We start from the raw sequence: 16282 nt of genomic DNA, 5'->3' as shown, positions 1-16282 counted from the left end.
CATCATGAGGAAACGCATTGCTTTGGTGTTGAGCTCACCAGACCGCATCTCGGACATGTTAGAGACTTCCTCAGGGAAGATGGCCTCCTTGTTCTTTATCAAGGCGGTCCAGAAGTCCATGATGGTTTGCCTCTCCTCAGGTGCCTCCTCGGCTGTTGGAGATCTTGGTTGCAGAGGGCGCACCTCGAACGATTGGGCCACCTCGGTCTCTTGTGATGGCCTCCTCGCCTGATCTTCCTCGACCAGGTTGGCCACTGGGATCTCATCGGCAACAGTAGGCATAGTTGGCTCTGGAGAAGATGCCCAAGGAGCGTCCTTGTGAGACACCTTCCTCTTTTTCCTCTTCCTCATGTTCTAGAGGAACCTTGAAGTTGCGATGCCTGACATGTCACCTGCACAAGAAGCCCGAGTGTTAGTTAAATCAACATGAAGTGAAGAAAATAAACACTCGAACTTGAGACGATGACCTACCCGGAGGGCTTAGCCCGACCTGGATTAGCTTCTCCTCAGCCAAGAAGTCCTTTAGATCCAGCTCACAGTCTACTGGTTTCCACATCCTAACCTGCACCTACTTGCTCAACTCCTCCCTAACATCTTTCACGCCCTCTCTCTAGTGCGTTGGGAAAGACCACCCACCAGACAATGTAAGGAGAAAAATATTTGCTCTTCCAAGTTGAGACTTTAGAAGGGAAGCCTTGAAGGAGTTTGTACCTGGGCCGGTAGGACAAGTAATAACAGACCTTGCTTGGGGTACTGGTAGGATTTTGCTTCATTTGGAAGCTGCCAGTGAAGGTCCTGATGTTAAGAGGAAGGCCAAAGTGGAAGAAAAGTGAAATCATACCGACCAGGGTATGGATAGAGTTTGGGTGTAGTTGGTCGAGGATGACATCGTAATAGTTCAACACCTCGGGACTGAAGGGATGGAGTGAAAACCAGAGACCTGCTTTCAAAGCCTCCTCAAAGACAACTACCTTGCCCTCATTGTTCTCCTAAGGGTAATCACCAGTAGGGAGGGAATAACCATAATGATCTGGGAACTTGAACCGAGCTACCAGATTATGGATGTCCTCGACAGAAAAATCAATGGGACCAAACTGGTCTGACACTCTAGGCCTAGTTGGCCGGTGGGAAGACAAGGCCCTTTTGTGGGATCCTCGTTGGTCTTGGGCCGAGGTCCCCTCCTCGACCTGACCGGATTGAACTCTCTCCCCACTAGACTCACTACCCAACATACTGAAAGGAACGAAAGCACAAGGAAATGAAATGAGAAAGGAAGATGACTTACCTAAAATGAAAGATCGGCCTTGCCGACCGATCTGAAGACGCCGCCGACAACATGCTCCACGACCTCTAAACGCTCGAGAGCTCAAAATGGAACGAAGTAAATGGGTCCTCAAGGGCCCTATTTATATCCACCTTAACCGACCATAGACGGACCAGATTGAACAGATCCAATGACTCCCAGGGGTGCGATTGTTTGTATTCTGAGTACGAATTCGATTGAGCGCGTTTTTGATGTTTGTGGAGTTTATATTTCGCGTAATGTCTATGCGTGACTGAGACACGGCCTCACCCCATATGGTCGATCTGGTTTAGTTGATCAGGTTTGAACCGTTGGTTGGACCTCGACTAAACCATAGACTAGGCCAAAACTATTCAGCTTGTTAAGACTCCCACCCCGAGTTATCTACGTCGGGCTTGGGAGTGGGGGCAATTGATAAGGGGTAATTTGGCCCAAGCAATGACATGATGACACGTGGAGCGACCCATCAACTTGGTGACACTTCAGCATCCTCGGACACCTTAGTAGTCCTAGTCACCTTGGGTCACTCAGCAAAGACACCAGAGCTCGAGCAGCTCGCCACTCACCGACCTGCCGAGGTGCCATGCAGCCTCCTTCTAGAAGTGAGCCAACTATCTCTAATCTCCTCAGGATCACACTGCATGCCAATAGATCTGATCTTCATCCCGCCCGAATTGGATAGACCTAGATAAGCCTTATCATTTTACTCGGAGTCCATCTTCGGGTGTGGAACTGACTCCGGGTTAGGTGGGCCGGTGATCTCAGACGCGCATCATTAAACCCATGGCAGCTCACCTATATAAAGGTTGTGAGGCACGAACGATTTAGATCTCACATATCATTACTCTTAAAGAAATAATCTATCCACAATTTCCTACGCTAACTTAAGCATTAGAGTGCCCACACCGGGTAAAATACCCTGGGAGCTCTAATCTTCTTGTCTTGCAGTTCGACCCGACTACCTAGCAGTCTGACGTCTGAACTACCTTCCAGCAAGGAGTGACTAGATCGCGAGAGAGGACATCTCTACAAGGTTAGGTTCTAATAAACATAATCATCTTTTTGTATAGTTTGATTGAATGATTTTTTACTTTTGTGCTTAATGGAACTTACTAAATTGGTTTTGATGCATATTGTATATATAGAATGCGATAATGTCTCCTCATTGGAACATAAATGCACACAGCGTGATGTACGTTCTTAGGATCAAAACTTGTAAAGGATCATAACCCTCAGTTTGCAAGGAACTCGGAACCAGAGTCAGATTTGGAGACAGAAAGTTCTTGGTCAGACGTGTCTTCTACACCGTCAATTCTGCTGGTCGGAAATAGGAAATCCAAACGATTGAAGGAATGTTATGATCTAATGGTTGTTACTCCTCCTCGCGGAGCCCGTTGCATCAGGGGAAAGGGTAGAAGAAGTAGAGGAAGAAATAGCTTGGGCTGTTAAATTGAGGGTATGCTTGCTCTTTCTTCTTTTGGAGGTCTCTTAGGCTTTGAGCTTTTAGAGTAGGCTGAGGAGTTTGGTTTCAGATCTCCTCGCTAGTGCATGTTGTGTTGTTTTGTGGCCCTTGAGCTTTGGGTGCGGGTTGTAAGTGGTTTGTTTTGGGCTTCTGCAGGGTTTCTATTTTTGTATACTTTCCTTTCTTTTTGAATATATTTAACCTTATCTTTTCAAAAAAAAATATTGTCAAAATACAAAAGCTCGATGAGAAACTGCAATTAGTGAAGTCAAAGAACCTCCAAAAATAGCTTCTACGAGATAGTATAGTAATTTAGATTTAGAGAGACAAATGCAAAAAAAAAGTATATGAAATTATTTTGACTTGCTCCATTTTATACAATCTAAAGAAGTACTTTGAAAATTTTCAGAGAAGAGGAAAGTTATATACATAATCAAATTTTTGAATTCAAGTGACTATTGTATATCAATTACCCGTTAATGATTATTAAAGAGGGTATAAATCCTATGCTCACACATAATTAGCTCTTAACTATTAGATTAAAACATTAAACATGAAAGATCTAGATCAAACAAAGTGTGTCTCTAAAGCATTTCATTATGGCAGATACATGCACACACATGCATGGCTCCATTCTATATCTCTTAGGCAAGAATCAAAATATCGCAATATATCATAGGTCAATACGTATTGTATCGGGGGCTTCCCGACATGTTAAGGGGGTGTTTCAGGGTTTGGCCTAGTTCAAACCCCTTTGAACCAGTTTCAAAGTAAAAGTAAAAGAAAACAAAAAAAAGAAGCGAGCAAATATAAATGTCGATACACCCCTCCCTATGTACCGGCCTGCATCCATATTTTGAACCTTTCTCCATAAATTCCCATTAATAAGTTTAAGGGAAATTTTGTAAGTTTCTCACGAGGAACCGTGTAAAAGTGAAAAAGGAAAAAACATGATCTTTAATGGACAAATTTTTAAATTTCAGAACACTACTTTTATTTTTTACAAAAGAAAAAAATGCAGGCACGTAAAAGTTGTGTAATCAAATAATCACATACCCATGAAATTTAATCTCCAAAGATATTAAATCTCAGTACTTGGTCATCATAGACTTCAGTAGCTTTGTCTTCAACAGAAACAATGATAAGACGTCAAAATTGTATGAAGTATATATTAGTGGATGGGAATGGAAAAAGAAAAAGAGAAGGCCGAGGTCCAATAAGACATTTGAACAAAATTAGGCAGAGATTAAAAGCAATAAATTACTAATGTCATGGGCATATTCTAATGCAATCTGTCTAGCAGCTGAATTCGATCAAAGTCATGAACTTATTCTTCGCAGAGGTGTTTGGAGGCAATGAATTAAACCAAACATAAAGCATTATTCGAATTGTCATCGATGGTTTCATAAATAATAGCTTGCAACTCGGTAGCCTATAGGATGTGATTGGCAATTTTTCTTTTTAAATTAATGAATCACGATCTGGCCTGACCAAAATTGAAAATAAGTCTACCAAAACATACTTGTCCACTTCAATCTAAACATTAATTTCCTTATTACATACCTTCGGAACTTGCATTGCTTTCTTGGTAATAGTGTAACTAAATCATTCTTATGGTTGGTGGGGCTTTGGGCAGCCCAAGAAATGGACAGATGTGTTACCATTCACATTGCATGGCTACCAAATCTTTACTATTTGGCATTCTCTTCCAAATAAATCATTTGTTTTTCTTTCTTCTCTTCTGTCTTTTCTGCATGAAAAGTAGAGGCCCCTGATTATACTTTCTAGGTTAGGTTATATGGGATAGTATGTATATATTTCTGTTTTTCTTGGATGGTCCTGGCGGTACGTGTCTTTGATTCATAAATCAAAGACATTTTGGGTCATGGCCAAGACTGATCAATTAACGAAACACATCCGTGCCACCATATCTACTAGTAGTAGAGCTTTTTAATTTCAGATGATATATATATATATAGAGAGAGATTTTATCTTATCATTAACCATATATCAATGGACACAAAACAGTAGTCTAATTATATATTTACACATGTTTGAAGTACAAAGCGATCAATGCAGGCATGTGTTCGCCAAAATGACAAGGTAGAACCATGCAATGTGAATGGTGGCTGAAGGGCATTACTCAGGTGTCAACCTCTAATGCACCCATCTTCTCTATAAATACCTGATCATTCTATTCGGCTCTTCACCACGGCTTGGTAGTGCAAATTCTCTCTTCACCTGTTTCTATAAATCATGGCTAAATCATGTCTGCTTTCTCTTGGTATCCGTCTCTTTGTTCTGTTTCATGGCTGCCTAGCTGTCTGGCCATACAATTCTCACCAAGGCCAAGGTTGGAGTACTCGGCCTGATCACCAGTCTCCAGGAGAACAAAGTGAGTGCCAGATCAATAACCTTGATGCCCTTGAACCATCTCGTAGAATTGAAGCCGAGGCTGGCCAATTTGAAATCTGGGATGACAACAATGAACAGTTCAGGTGTGCTGGGATTGCAGCTTATCGGGTTACTATCCAGCCCAAGGGCCTCTCCTTACCTGTCTATCACAATTAACCTAGGATCCTCTACATTGTCCAAGGATAGTTCACTGAACCCCTTTTTGCATTGCTACTGATTTATTGTGTTCTATGCATGTTATATTATCATATACCATTCAATTAAACTTGTGTTATGACTTACGTGCTTGTAATCCACGTACAGGTAGGGGAGTTTTAGGATTATCAATCCCCGGATGCCCTGAAACGTTCCAATTATTCCAGCAAGATGAACAATCCGAGGAAGAAGGTTGTAGAAGCCAAAGATCAGAGGATGAAGGCAGTAGCAGTCAAAGATCAAAGGATCAAGGTGGTAAAAGTCAACAATCGGAGGATCAAGACAGTAGAAGACAAAAATCTGGGGAACAATACAGCAGAAGCCAACAATCAGAGGATCAAGACAGTAGAAGACATAAATCTGAGAGCAGAAGCCAAGGAAGCAAAAGTCAACAATCAGAACATCAAAGTAGCACAAGCCGAAAATCCGAGGATCAACACTGTAGAAGCCCTAGATCCGAGGACTTTCACCAACAACCAAGATTCTTCAAGGAGGGAGATATCCTAATGGTGCCAAATGGAGTTTCCTATTGGGTCTACAATGATGGTGATACGCCACTTGTTGCAATTGCCGTCATTGACACGCGTAATAATTTCAACCAACTTGATCGAAAAGTGAGAGTAAGTAAGCTGACTCACTAGCATTCATTTAATTATTTTATGCATGAATGCAAAATCTAATAAGGCTTATGACTGATTTTCTATTCAAATGCTTGTTAAAGAATTTCTGGCTTGCTGGTAACATACAAGAACAACAAGAGGAAGAACAACGAAGAGGATCTTCGTCATCCAAGAGTGAGGAAGTTGGGCAAGAGAGCTCGAACAATGTTTTTAGTGGCTTTGATGCAAAGATATTAGCTCAGGCTTTTGGAGTGACAAAGGAGACGGTGAGAAAGCTACAAAGGAAAAATGACGAGAGGGGACCTATCATCCAAGTTGAAAGGGGACTTCAGGTGATAAAGTCAATATCGAGTGAAGAGCAAGAAAGACAACAAGAAACTAATGCAAATGGTTTAGAGGAGACTGTTTGCAACATGAGGCTCAGACAGAATATTGGGAAAGCCACGAGTTCCGATGTATACACTCCTTTTGGGGGACGAGTGACCAACGTTAACAGCCAAAGCCTCCCTATTCTTGGCGTCTATGAACTTAGTGCTGAGAGAGGACATCTCTACAAGGTTAGGTTCTAATAAACATAATCATCTTTTTTGTATAGTATAGTTTGATTGAATGATTTTTTACTTTTAGATATATTTGTGCTTTATGGAACTTACTAAATTGCCTTTGATGCATGATTTGTATAGAATGCGATAATGTCTCCTCATTGGAACGTAAACGCACACAGCGTGATGTGCGTTCTTAGGGGTGAAGCCCGGGTTCAGATCGTTGGAAACTCTGGTCAGACTGCCTATGACGGACAGCTTTGTGAAGGCCAACTAATCGTCATTCCTCAAAACTTTGCTGTAGTGAAACAGGCAGGAGACAATGGATTTGAATGGGTTTCAATTAAGACCAGTGACAATGCAGTGAGAAGTCCACTTGTTGGAAGGACTTCTGCCATTCGGGCCATGCCAGAAGAGGTCCTGGTAAATGTTTACCGGATTTCCAATGAAGAAGCAAGGATGTTAAAGTACAACAGAGAGGAAACGTGTGTATTGGCACCAAATTTTGAATCCAACGGAAGGTTTTCTGTAATGTAAAATAATAGCCATAAAGGAGAGTTATTTCAAGAATAATAAAGCTTTATAGGCACGGAAGTTGGTACTTATAGATGTTTGAACTCTTCAACTTTGTATTGAGAGTTTTTATAACTTGCTTTGGGTAATAAATAAAGGAAAAACTTGCTTTGGGCTGTCCAATTTTGTTTCAATTTTATTAGTTGATTCTTCAGTAGTTTTGTGTGCGGGTAAGCAATACAGGGGTGACCTAGCATGGTTGCATCATTATCATTTCATTACATTCCATTCAAAACACATGCATAAGTAATCAACTTTCCTGGATTTGGTTGATGGCTTCATTGAGGCATTTTTTTGAACAATGGGGTTTCCTGATGGGTAAGCAGGGCAAGGGTGGTCTAGCATGTGGGCTGGGTGTGCCCAAGGGGAAGGATGCCACGCACAACTCAAGGGGGAGGGGGTCTTTTGTTTATGTTGCACTTGGGAAGGAGATGTTGGGCCAAAATACGCAGCCTAGGATATGGGGGAGTTAGTGTGTGGGTTGGAGAGGATTTTTATGGACTTGGTCCATTGATATAATTCGTTGAACAGGTGGCGGCTATCTCTGTTTTCTAACGCAGAACAATTTGTAGAAATTGCTGGTTTTTAATAGGGGTAAGAAGGGTAAAATGGGGTTTTTAAAAAAATAAATAGGTCAGATAACTTCATATTTAACTGTTATTAACAATTTTGAAATAGAGGGTATATTGAAGTCTACTGGTGTCAATCCATTTGGTAGGTATAGTCCATTTGCAAAACTCAAGGTATGTTAAGTTAGGTAACCAGTCCAAAACCTATGATATCTTTTAAGTCTCTTACCCTAAGATAATACAAGACCCGATAACTGGCCCGCTGAGCGATTCTACCAATGAGGTTGACAGGTTGTTGATAGGGTCAACAGATTTTAGAAGCATAGTGGATTAGGTGTTTACACGAACAAGAATTGTGATGGGGTCAGTAGTCATTGGTTTGGTCTGATTGGTTGGATCATCGACACATGAAAAGATATATAGGATTTAAAAAGATTTGAATAGCAACTACAACAGTCTATGTAATATGATTTTGGGGGACCAAATTTTGATCGTCCATACTTTGAAAACTCCAAAAGACCGCACAAATAGAATTACTACTACGTGCATTTCCAAATTGATCAGATTGAGTGAGATATGCCTAAATACAAATCCCTACCCAAAAGAAAAGCCTAAATCAAAATCCAAATTTGATTGTTAATACTCATACCATATCCTTCACACTAGGATAAGATTTCGTTATTGAACACGGTGATTAATAAATTAAAATTATCAGAACTATTATGTTACTGACAAAAAATTAAAATAACTTCGATATAAATGACTTGAAAATAATTTCTTGGTCGTGCATGACTCTTTAACAAGTGTATACCAATCAAGTCAACTTTAATAATTAATAAAAAATTAGTTTTTGCAAAAATAATCTATACCTTCGTATTTTTTTCTCAATGTTACGTGCAAACTAGTGAAATAAATAATTTGAAAATATCGTGTAAATGACTTTCTTATTTTCATTGCTGGCATGCTCATGTTTCATTGGGAGATTGCATGGTAATGCTGTGATCACAATCCTAGCAGATGTGCAAGCTCCCTAATGTTATTGGGTGATGATCTGTATTTATAATTAAACTGGCTCCACTCTATTTATAATAATCTTGTCAGATTATTTTAATGTGATGAAATCCGAACTCGGGTATGGACTGCACAAGGACCAGGCTACTTGTTTTCATTCATTAAATAAGACATTAAATTTATGTAATCAAAGAAAACTCTATTGTGCTCTATACCAATTGGCTAATCAATTCTAAGTCATCATGTGTATGGCTGTGTCATGAACAGGTATAATCCACCTGTGCGAAGGCTTGGGGGAGTAAATGGCTTCTAATTTTTGCTTCCAAAGAAGAAGCTTGCGGTGCTTTTTACTCCCGCGCTCAAACCTTCAACTGTATGAAGTTCACCTTATCTCGCTGGATTCAAGAAGGGTGTTCTGAAAGGTAGAGAGGAGGTTACGGTAAGTGGTGGATCAGGGTATTTGGCGTTCCCCTCTCTGTTTGGTATTGGGTGGCTTCATTGCTTTGGATCTGGATAATCTAGCCTGGAGAAACCTCGAGGCCCTTCGTCTTCTCGTTTGGAGTAGGATGGCCCGCGAAATTCCCAAGTGGGTTGAGTTGGAAGTGGAAGGTATCAGGTACCTGTTGAGGGTTGCCGTTGAAGACCTGGAGCCCCCAGTGTTTAGCTTAACCATGGTAAGCAAAAAAGGGGAGTTGAACCTTAGGTCGACTGCTCCGCCTCTATTCAATAAACCGGATTGCAAGCAGAGAGAGAGAGGGGTGGGTTTTCATTGGGACTTGGTTCTGCGAGCTTTCCCATGAGTGCGCACCGCAAACGAAGGAAAAGAAGGAAGCCTCGTCAACCACCGCTGACAAGGGAAAGAGAAGAGATAGTGAAAGTTTTGTAGGGGCTGTCGGCGCCGGGGGACACTGTTGCAGGGATCGATTATCAGAGTCTCTTTGTAGAGGAAGGAAAGAAGGATGTTGCAATGCAGACTTCGACAGGATCGACGATGGAGATGGTTTCAATGGAGGACCAGTCACTGGAGAAGCTAGAGACGTCGTTCTTCGTATCCCAGCGTTTGGTGGGTGTTTCAAAATTTCAGAGATTCCCGCTCTTCGTAGGAGGGTGGGCGGGAGCGAATGTTTTTTCGAGTTGGGGCGTGGGTAGATCTCTACATTAACTCGACCGAAAGTCAAGTTAATGATGGGCTGGATTTGGCCGCTTCATTGGTAAAGCCCATGGCGCCATACTCTCCGTACGCAGTCATCCCTCTCAGCTCAGTTTGGCAAAGTTTGGAGGGAATTAAGAACCCTCCACAAACAGCAGCGAATGGCTTCTTTACTTGCCTTGAATCTTCACCCAGGCCTAAGTTTAGCGGAGATGGGCCGCTTATCCCTCCCTTGGAGAGAGGCAATTCCAACCCGGAGGAGGTCATGGTGTGGGAGGCTGGGATGGATTCACAAGAGAAAGAGAGGTTGTGTGGAGCGGGAAATCGTTGAAAGTCAAGTGAAGAATTTTTTGGATTTTGGGAAGCTTCTAAGGGTAGTATCCTTCTCTGTGGATGGATAAGAGCCTCAGTTGCGAGATTGGATCAGCTCCTTCCAAACTGAACCTCATCTTTCTTAGAATTTGCTAAATGGTTCGAATTCAAATTATATCTAAATTTGATATGTCAATACTTGAATTTGTATTGCATCGAACCTTATCTGTTGAAACCTTAAGGTACTAACTAGCTTTCTGGTAAGGTCTCTGGCTGGTTATTGTATTGGAGACTTGGAAATGAATCCGTATTCATCAGGGATTTTTCAGGGTTGGGGAGGGCTATACTCTGGAACCTTATCTCTTAGATTCACATTGGATTGGCTTGGATTGAATTCTTATATTAATTATACATCATTAACAATAAAAAAAGAATAACTTTGATATTATAATATATCATGAACAAAGTGACTTACTTGAGAACCCAACCTATTTGCGATGGCCGATTGAGATGGGTTGAAGTGGTTTGGTTGGGCTGGGTTAGACTCAAATATGTGAAAAATAAATGGGTATTTTTTTTTTGTCGTCATGGCTAAGTTGCTCTTTACCCTGCACCTAATCTACCCAATTGCCATGCCACTCTTTAGTAGAATGCAACACTCAAACCAACCCTGTTAGTGTTAATAGATATCTATCACATATGGATTTGGATGGGTTTGAATCGAATTAAAGTGGATTTTCGTAGGGGTATCAATTCAACTGGATTTGGTCCAATCCGATCTGGTCAAATATGAGTCCATTACAGATGGACCAGGTCCAATTTAATCCGGTGAATACTTTAGATTATTTTGGACTGGTCCAATTCAATATCTTCTATCAATAGATCAGATATTGGTTCAATCCGACCCATATCTATTACAGATGGACCAGATCCAATCTAATCCAATAAATCTGGAATGGTCCAATTCGATATGTCTTATTGGTCTGTCCAATCCATCCAAGTAAATTTTGATTAGGACGGGTCCAACCCAAAACAGGTCCATTGACATTCCTTGATACTGGATTTGAAATCTGATAATTGTCTATTATTTGCACTAGTATTTGCCAATTTGGTTTATTTCAACCCAATTATTGATATCAGCCCTGTTTAGCTCATATTTATAAACTAAAAACTAAAACTTTAAAGTATAAATAACCTTTGGTGTTTTAGTTGATCATAGCAGAAAATTATCAATTTTGGTATAACTCCCTGGTATCCATCACATATCGGTGTGTATCATACTTGTGTCAGTATGTATCAGTCCATAATCGATCATCACAAATCAATACTAACTGTTACAGATCAGCCATAAACCCATTTTCAACTGCTACAAACCATCACGAAAAGCATTCCTTTTGAAACCATACTCCACTTTTACAAACCTATGATCAACCAAAAGAAAAAAAAAATACTATTAAAAAACTGACACTCAATTAGCAAACTTTTACAAATCCATGCTTGACCATTATAAACCAATATCAGTTGTTATAACTTATAAACGGATGCATGCATACATTATATGTATATAAACATACAGATATCTATACATGTATCTTATGTGTATGCATCATATATATATAACTGTTACTTAATATGATGTATTCAGATGAATAAAAAGCAAAATTCTTTTAATAAGCTATAATATCACAAATGACACATGCTTCAAGCTTCAACTTTCTAAGCCATTTTGTCAACCTTTTTCTTGTTAATATTATATGTCAAATAATTAAAAATAAATAATATAATTAATTGATCATTGAAATTAATGGTTTTTTTATTCAAGGCCATATTTTCATTCTTCTACCATTTTCCAATATTTTCTTAGTGAATTCTTGTAATTCATACTTCACATAAACTATTAAAATTCTATCGAGTTTTTCTAACCCATCCATTCATATCTTAATTTTTTTATTGTATTCATGCATCTCTTAATACATCTGTTAAATTTGAGTTTTCTATATTTTGCATTCCCAATATTATTAATATAAAAAAGTAAAGAAATTCCACTAAAAATTATGATATTTTGTATATATGTATGATTTATTAATTAAAAATATATATATAATTGCTACTAATAGATGAAAATGGTGACGGGTACCCTCATTACCAGGATGCTTGTTCCTTACTCTAGGGTATCCCTTCGGCTATGGTGCGCTCAGTTGTACAAATTTCCATCTGGCACCTTATGATGTCAGATGCCAGCACTTGTACAGTTAATTAGTTCTATATGACCCATGTGCCTAAATATTTCAACTAATTATATTTTTTATACATATATACAGATGCAGTGTTGCAGCAGCCAACAGGTCGGACATGGAACCCATTTGTCTATGCCTTGGGGAAGTTGCACTCAAAATCAAATTAAGTTTCCTTCTAGAACGCTGTGTCTTACCAACTCAGCCCCCATATGGCCATATGCCTGCTTACTCTGAAAGCAGAAAGCAGAGTTCTCCTCATTGCCCTTTGCCCACATGGCTTCTCTGCAATATTTTCTATTTTGTTTTCCTCCCTCGAACCGGACTGGATCCCATCTCTTCAATAAGTCCACACTCCAAAGAAAGAAAAAGAAAAAAGAAAAGGCCCGTATTCTCATATGCAGTCAATAAAAAGGTACTAGTACTACTACAATTCCCTGTTCTATTTACTTATTACCCAGGAAAGAACCTGTACTCTGCTCTTGTCCTCCATTTTGACTCACCTAGTTCTTCAGACAAAGGAAAAACAGGAGAAAGGCTTCTGGTTTGGTTTTGGTTTTGGTTTGGGTGGTGGGTGTCCTGATTAAATCTTCCCAGGATTCTCTCAGCCAACAACCCAGAACAGTTATCTGTCCTTTTATATTCTATGTTTTGACCAAGTTTTCTAAACATTTTCTAGGTTGGAATTTTTGGGTTTTCTGATGTAGGTAAGCTTGGGTTGAACCCACAATGTAGTTTTCTCATTTATTTATTAGTTTCTTGATTTACATAAAAGAATTTAAACTACAGACGAGAGAGAGAGAGAGAGAGAATTCTTTGGTTTCTCTCGCCCACCAAAAGAGAAGCTCGTTCCTTTTAGGCTGGAAACGACTGGAGCTATGTAACCAAAATCATTAATCATACATTATTTCCTTCACGAAAATAATGATTATTAGTCGAGACAAAAGAAGGAGCCGGTGAGGTGAAGGAATCCCCTTCCTAACTTTTTCCTTTTTCTGTAGCTTGCACTCTTGCAGAGAGAGAGAGAACAGTGAATTTCATTGATGGAAAAGTAGAAATTTAAAAAGAAAAAGGTCTTATCCACACATAGTGGTTTAAGCAATGATGCTTATAATCATGCCCATGGTTCAAACTATTACGCATTTAAGCTGCTAATCCCATTATACCCAAATTTTCTATACAGACTGGCCCTCTTTATGACATTGGTTTAATGAAACTTCTATTTACCAAAAAAGAAAAAAAAGGCCTCGTAGCTTCTCCAAAATCTATGTCTCAAAAATAAAACTTGTAAAGGAAGAAGGGGAAAATAAGAAAAAAAAAAGGGAAAAGAAAAGTTGCAATTTTTCTCTGTTTAACTTTTCAAGGCTCGAAGTGGAGAGGAAGAACTGTACTTCTGGATCCTCGACTGTGGCCGAACGAGAAGAACGACCGACGAACTCTGTTACTACAACCTTCACTTGGACTTACCTCATTGAGATATCTGTTCTGCTGTATGATCTCTTGGACACAGAGATAGAGCTGCCGATCAGCAGAAGAATCCATGGAGAAGGATCTCCTAATGGGTGTGATTGAGAACTGATCGTCTTTTTCTCTTACATTAATGCACTCATCTCCCATGCTTGAAACATGATGGAATTTCCTTGGTTTCTTGTTCAGAATTCTCTGCTCTAACTTTCTCGGGGAAGGACTGATATGTCGGGCTGAGAGTTCTCCTGAACTTGCTGTTTCCTGATGTCCATGGGTTGTTTGATCTGCACCTTCTTCGCTTCTCAGTTCTATTACTACGAAATCCTCATTACCTCCCACGAGACTCTCTGTAAATGGATGTGGATCTTGGGGAGAAGGGGTAGGAGCAATAATTTGATCAAGCGGAAACCTGGCTGTTGTCGAAATGCTTGATCTGCAGAGAGGGCAATTGGCATTGTTTTGGAGCCATATATCAATGCAGTCGATATGGAAGACGTGAGCACAATTGGGTAGAAACCTTAGCTTCTCTTCTTCCTGAAACTCATTCAAGCAAACTGCACACTCGAAGAACCTTCTCTCTTCGCCTTCTGCTCCCCTCTTGAATTGAAAAACTGGGATTGCACGGATCAACGATTCATCAAGACCGCGGTTCTCCGGAGCGTAGATAATTAGTGGGTCTTCATGCCTTCGAGCTTGTGAGATAGAAAACCGTCTCAGGAGATCGAAACGATGCCAATTCAAGCAGCATTTGATCACGAAGACATAGTAGCTCACTAGTAAGAAAGCTGTGGTCATGATTCCTAGTATAGCAATGGCTAAGATGGGGATACTTGTGTTCGGACCAGGAGAGTGGAGATGATAGTCTGAGTTTGCTAGACTTTTGACAGGAGGAGGAGCTTGGACATGCTCAAAGAAGTATCTATGTACTGGGTCCATGGGAAACGGATTTTGTAGAGATTTTTCAAAGAAAGCGCAGGTGGGGGATATGGCAGCAGAGAGATTACTGCTCAAAGCAAAGCTGCAGAAGAAATCAGATTGATTGGTTTGGTGGAACAAATCCAGAGAGATGAGTTTTGACCTGAGATTTGAGAGAGAGAGAGAGAGAGAGGAAGAATATCCGTTTAGAGACTTGAAAACAAAGTGAACCTACTTACCCAAGTGGGAGAAAATGGAGAAACTGATGTGAAAGCCATTAAATGCTTGAAAAATCGTTTTTGTTGAGGAGAGATTCAGTGAGGCAGAGTGATTGGTTGAAGTTGTAACAGCTAATGGGTTTCTCTCAGAAAGAAATATATCCAGAATATGCATATAATTAATAGGAAAAACAGGTGACAATAACATTAAATAGGTGTAATTCTTTCAAGCTACATTAACACGAAGATGGGGGAGACGGAGAGGCAGATAGCAAAGCAAAGCAGATTAAATGAGAACTTTTTGACAGAGACAATCCTTTTCCGGGGTTGGAAAGGTTTCATTTTTCATCAACAATGAAAGAGGAGGAGAATGCGGAGGATATACACAATATATATTAGTGAAGTAGTTTAAGAGAATCCTCCTATCCTAGCTGGTCTGGCCGTCTTCTCGCGTTTTATAGAAGGGATTTTCCTTGGACGAGAAAAATAACAGCACAGCTGTTTGTGTCCATATTTATATTATATATGTGAGGCAACCAACTTGAATTAAAATAATCTCTCTTCGGTTTGTAGATTGTGTTCATTTGATCATGTGGGAGCCACAAGCCATACCCCATTGAACGATGGTGACCATTGGATTCGGATATCATATGTTGACATGTATTTGGTGTGGGCACCACCAATTTGGGCTACCTTGTGATGAAGAGCTGCCATGATCCACTGGTGGGGAGTTCTAAGATGAGATGAGAGCAGTTTCTGGTGAGAAAGAGTGGAAGCATATAATTGTAATGAAGAGAGTCCACAGACTCTAGCTACTGTTATGTCTACACTCAGAAGACGTGGTTTCTGATTGAAAGTCAAAAAGGACTCGATGAGAAAACAAATTAACAAACAGAACCGACAATCACTGTTTGTGATAAAATGTCGAGGGACAATTGCGTATGGACTAGGGACCGGACCGGACAGAGCGGGGAAGACAGAGAGACGGGAATCAAGCGAGCCTCCTTCAGGTTCAGGGTTAAAGTGGTATTTATATATTAACTCTTCTAGTCTAAAAGGTTTGAGTCTGACCATTCTTTCAGAACTCCGCACTGCCTTAGTTCACATCGCATCAAACATTTCACATAAGTGAATTGAAACCAAATATATAAGTTAATAACTTGAAAACATAAAAGGGTTTGTACCACAGAACGCTTAAAAGGAACGAAACAATCCCAATTGATGTTGAGAATTGAAGACTCTCTAATATTTAGATCTTTTCTGGGAATAAGAGAGTTGCTTGGATCGTAGCTTTTA

The 16282-nt window shown here is 40.0% G+C and overlaps 2 protein-coding genes across 2 annotated transcripts; one reads left to right on the top strand and one right to left on the bottom strand.

The window, feature by feature from the left end:
* The first annotated feature begins 4973 nt into the window (after positions 1–4973).
* LOC148804072 (cocosin 1-like) lies at positions 4974–7233 on the top strand. The gene is made up of 4 exons (XM_088894990.1): positions 4974–5160; positions 5484–5995; positions 6097–6552; positions 6679–7233. The coding sequence occupies exons 1-4, from the start codon at positions 5022–5024 to the stop codon at positions 7072–7074; spliced, it is 1503 nt and encodes a 500-aa protein (XP_088751116.1). The 5' UTR covers positions 4974–5021; the 3' UTR covers positions 7075–7233.
* Positions 7234–13405: 6172 nt separating this feature from the next.
* LOC104610035 (RING-H2 finger protein ATL16-like) lies at positions 13406–15951 on the bottom strand. Its single transcript, XM_010276490.3, has one exon. It carries the CDS (start codon positions 14787–14789, stop codon positions 13746–13748), a length of 1044 nt encoding a protein of 347 aa, XP_010274792.1. The 5' UTR covers positions 14790–15951; the 3' UTR covers positions 13406–13745.
* Between the last annotated feature and the right edge of the window lie 331 nt (positions 15952–16282).

This window comes from Nelumbo nucifera, chromosome 1 (assembly GCF_055504915.1).
Source record: "Nelumbo nucifera cultivar China Antique chromosome 1, China Antique-T2T, whole genome shotgun sequence".
NCBI classification, from domain to species: domain Eukaryota; kingdom Viridiplantae; phylum Streptophyta; class Magnoliopsida; order Proteales; family Nelumbonaceae; genus Nelumbo; species Nelumbo nucifera.
The sequence above is the reverse complement of the archived record's forward strand: the minus strand, read 5'-3'. Positions and strand labels throughout refer to the sequence as shown.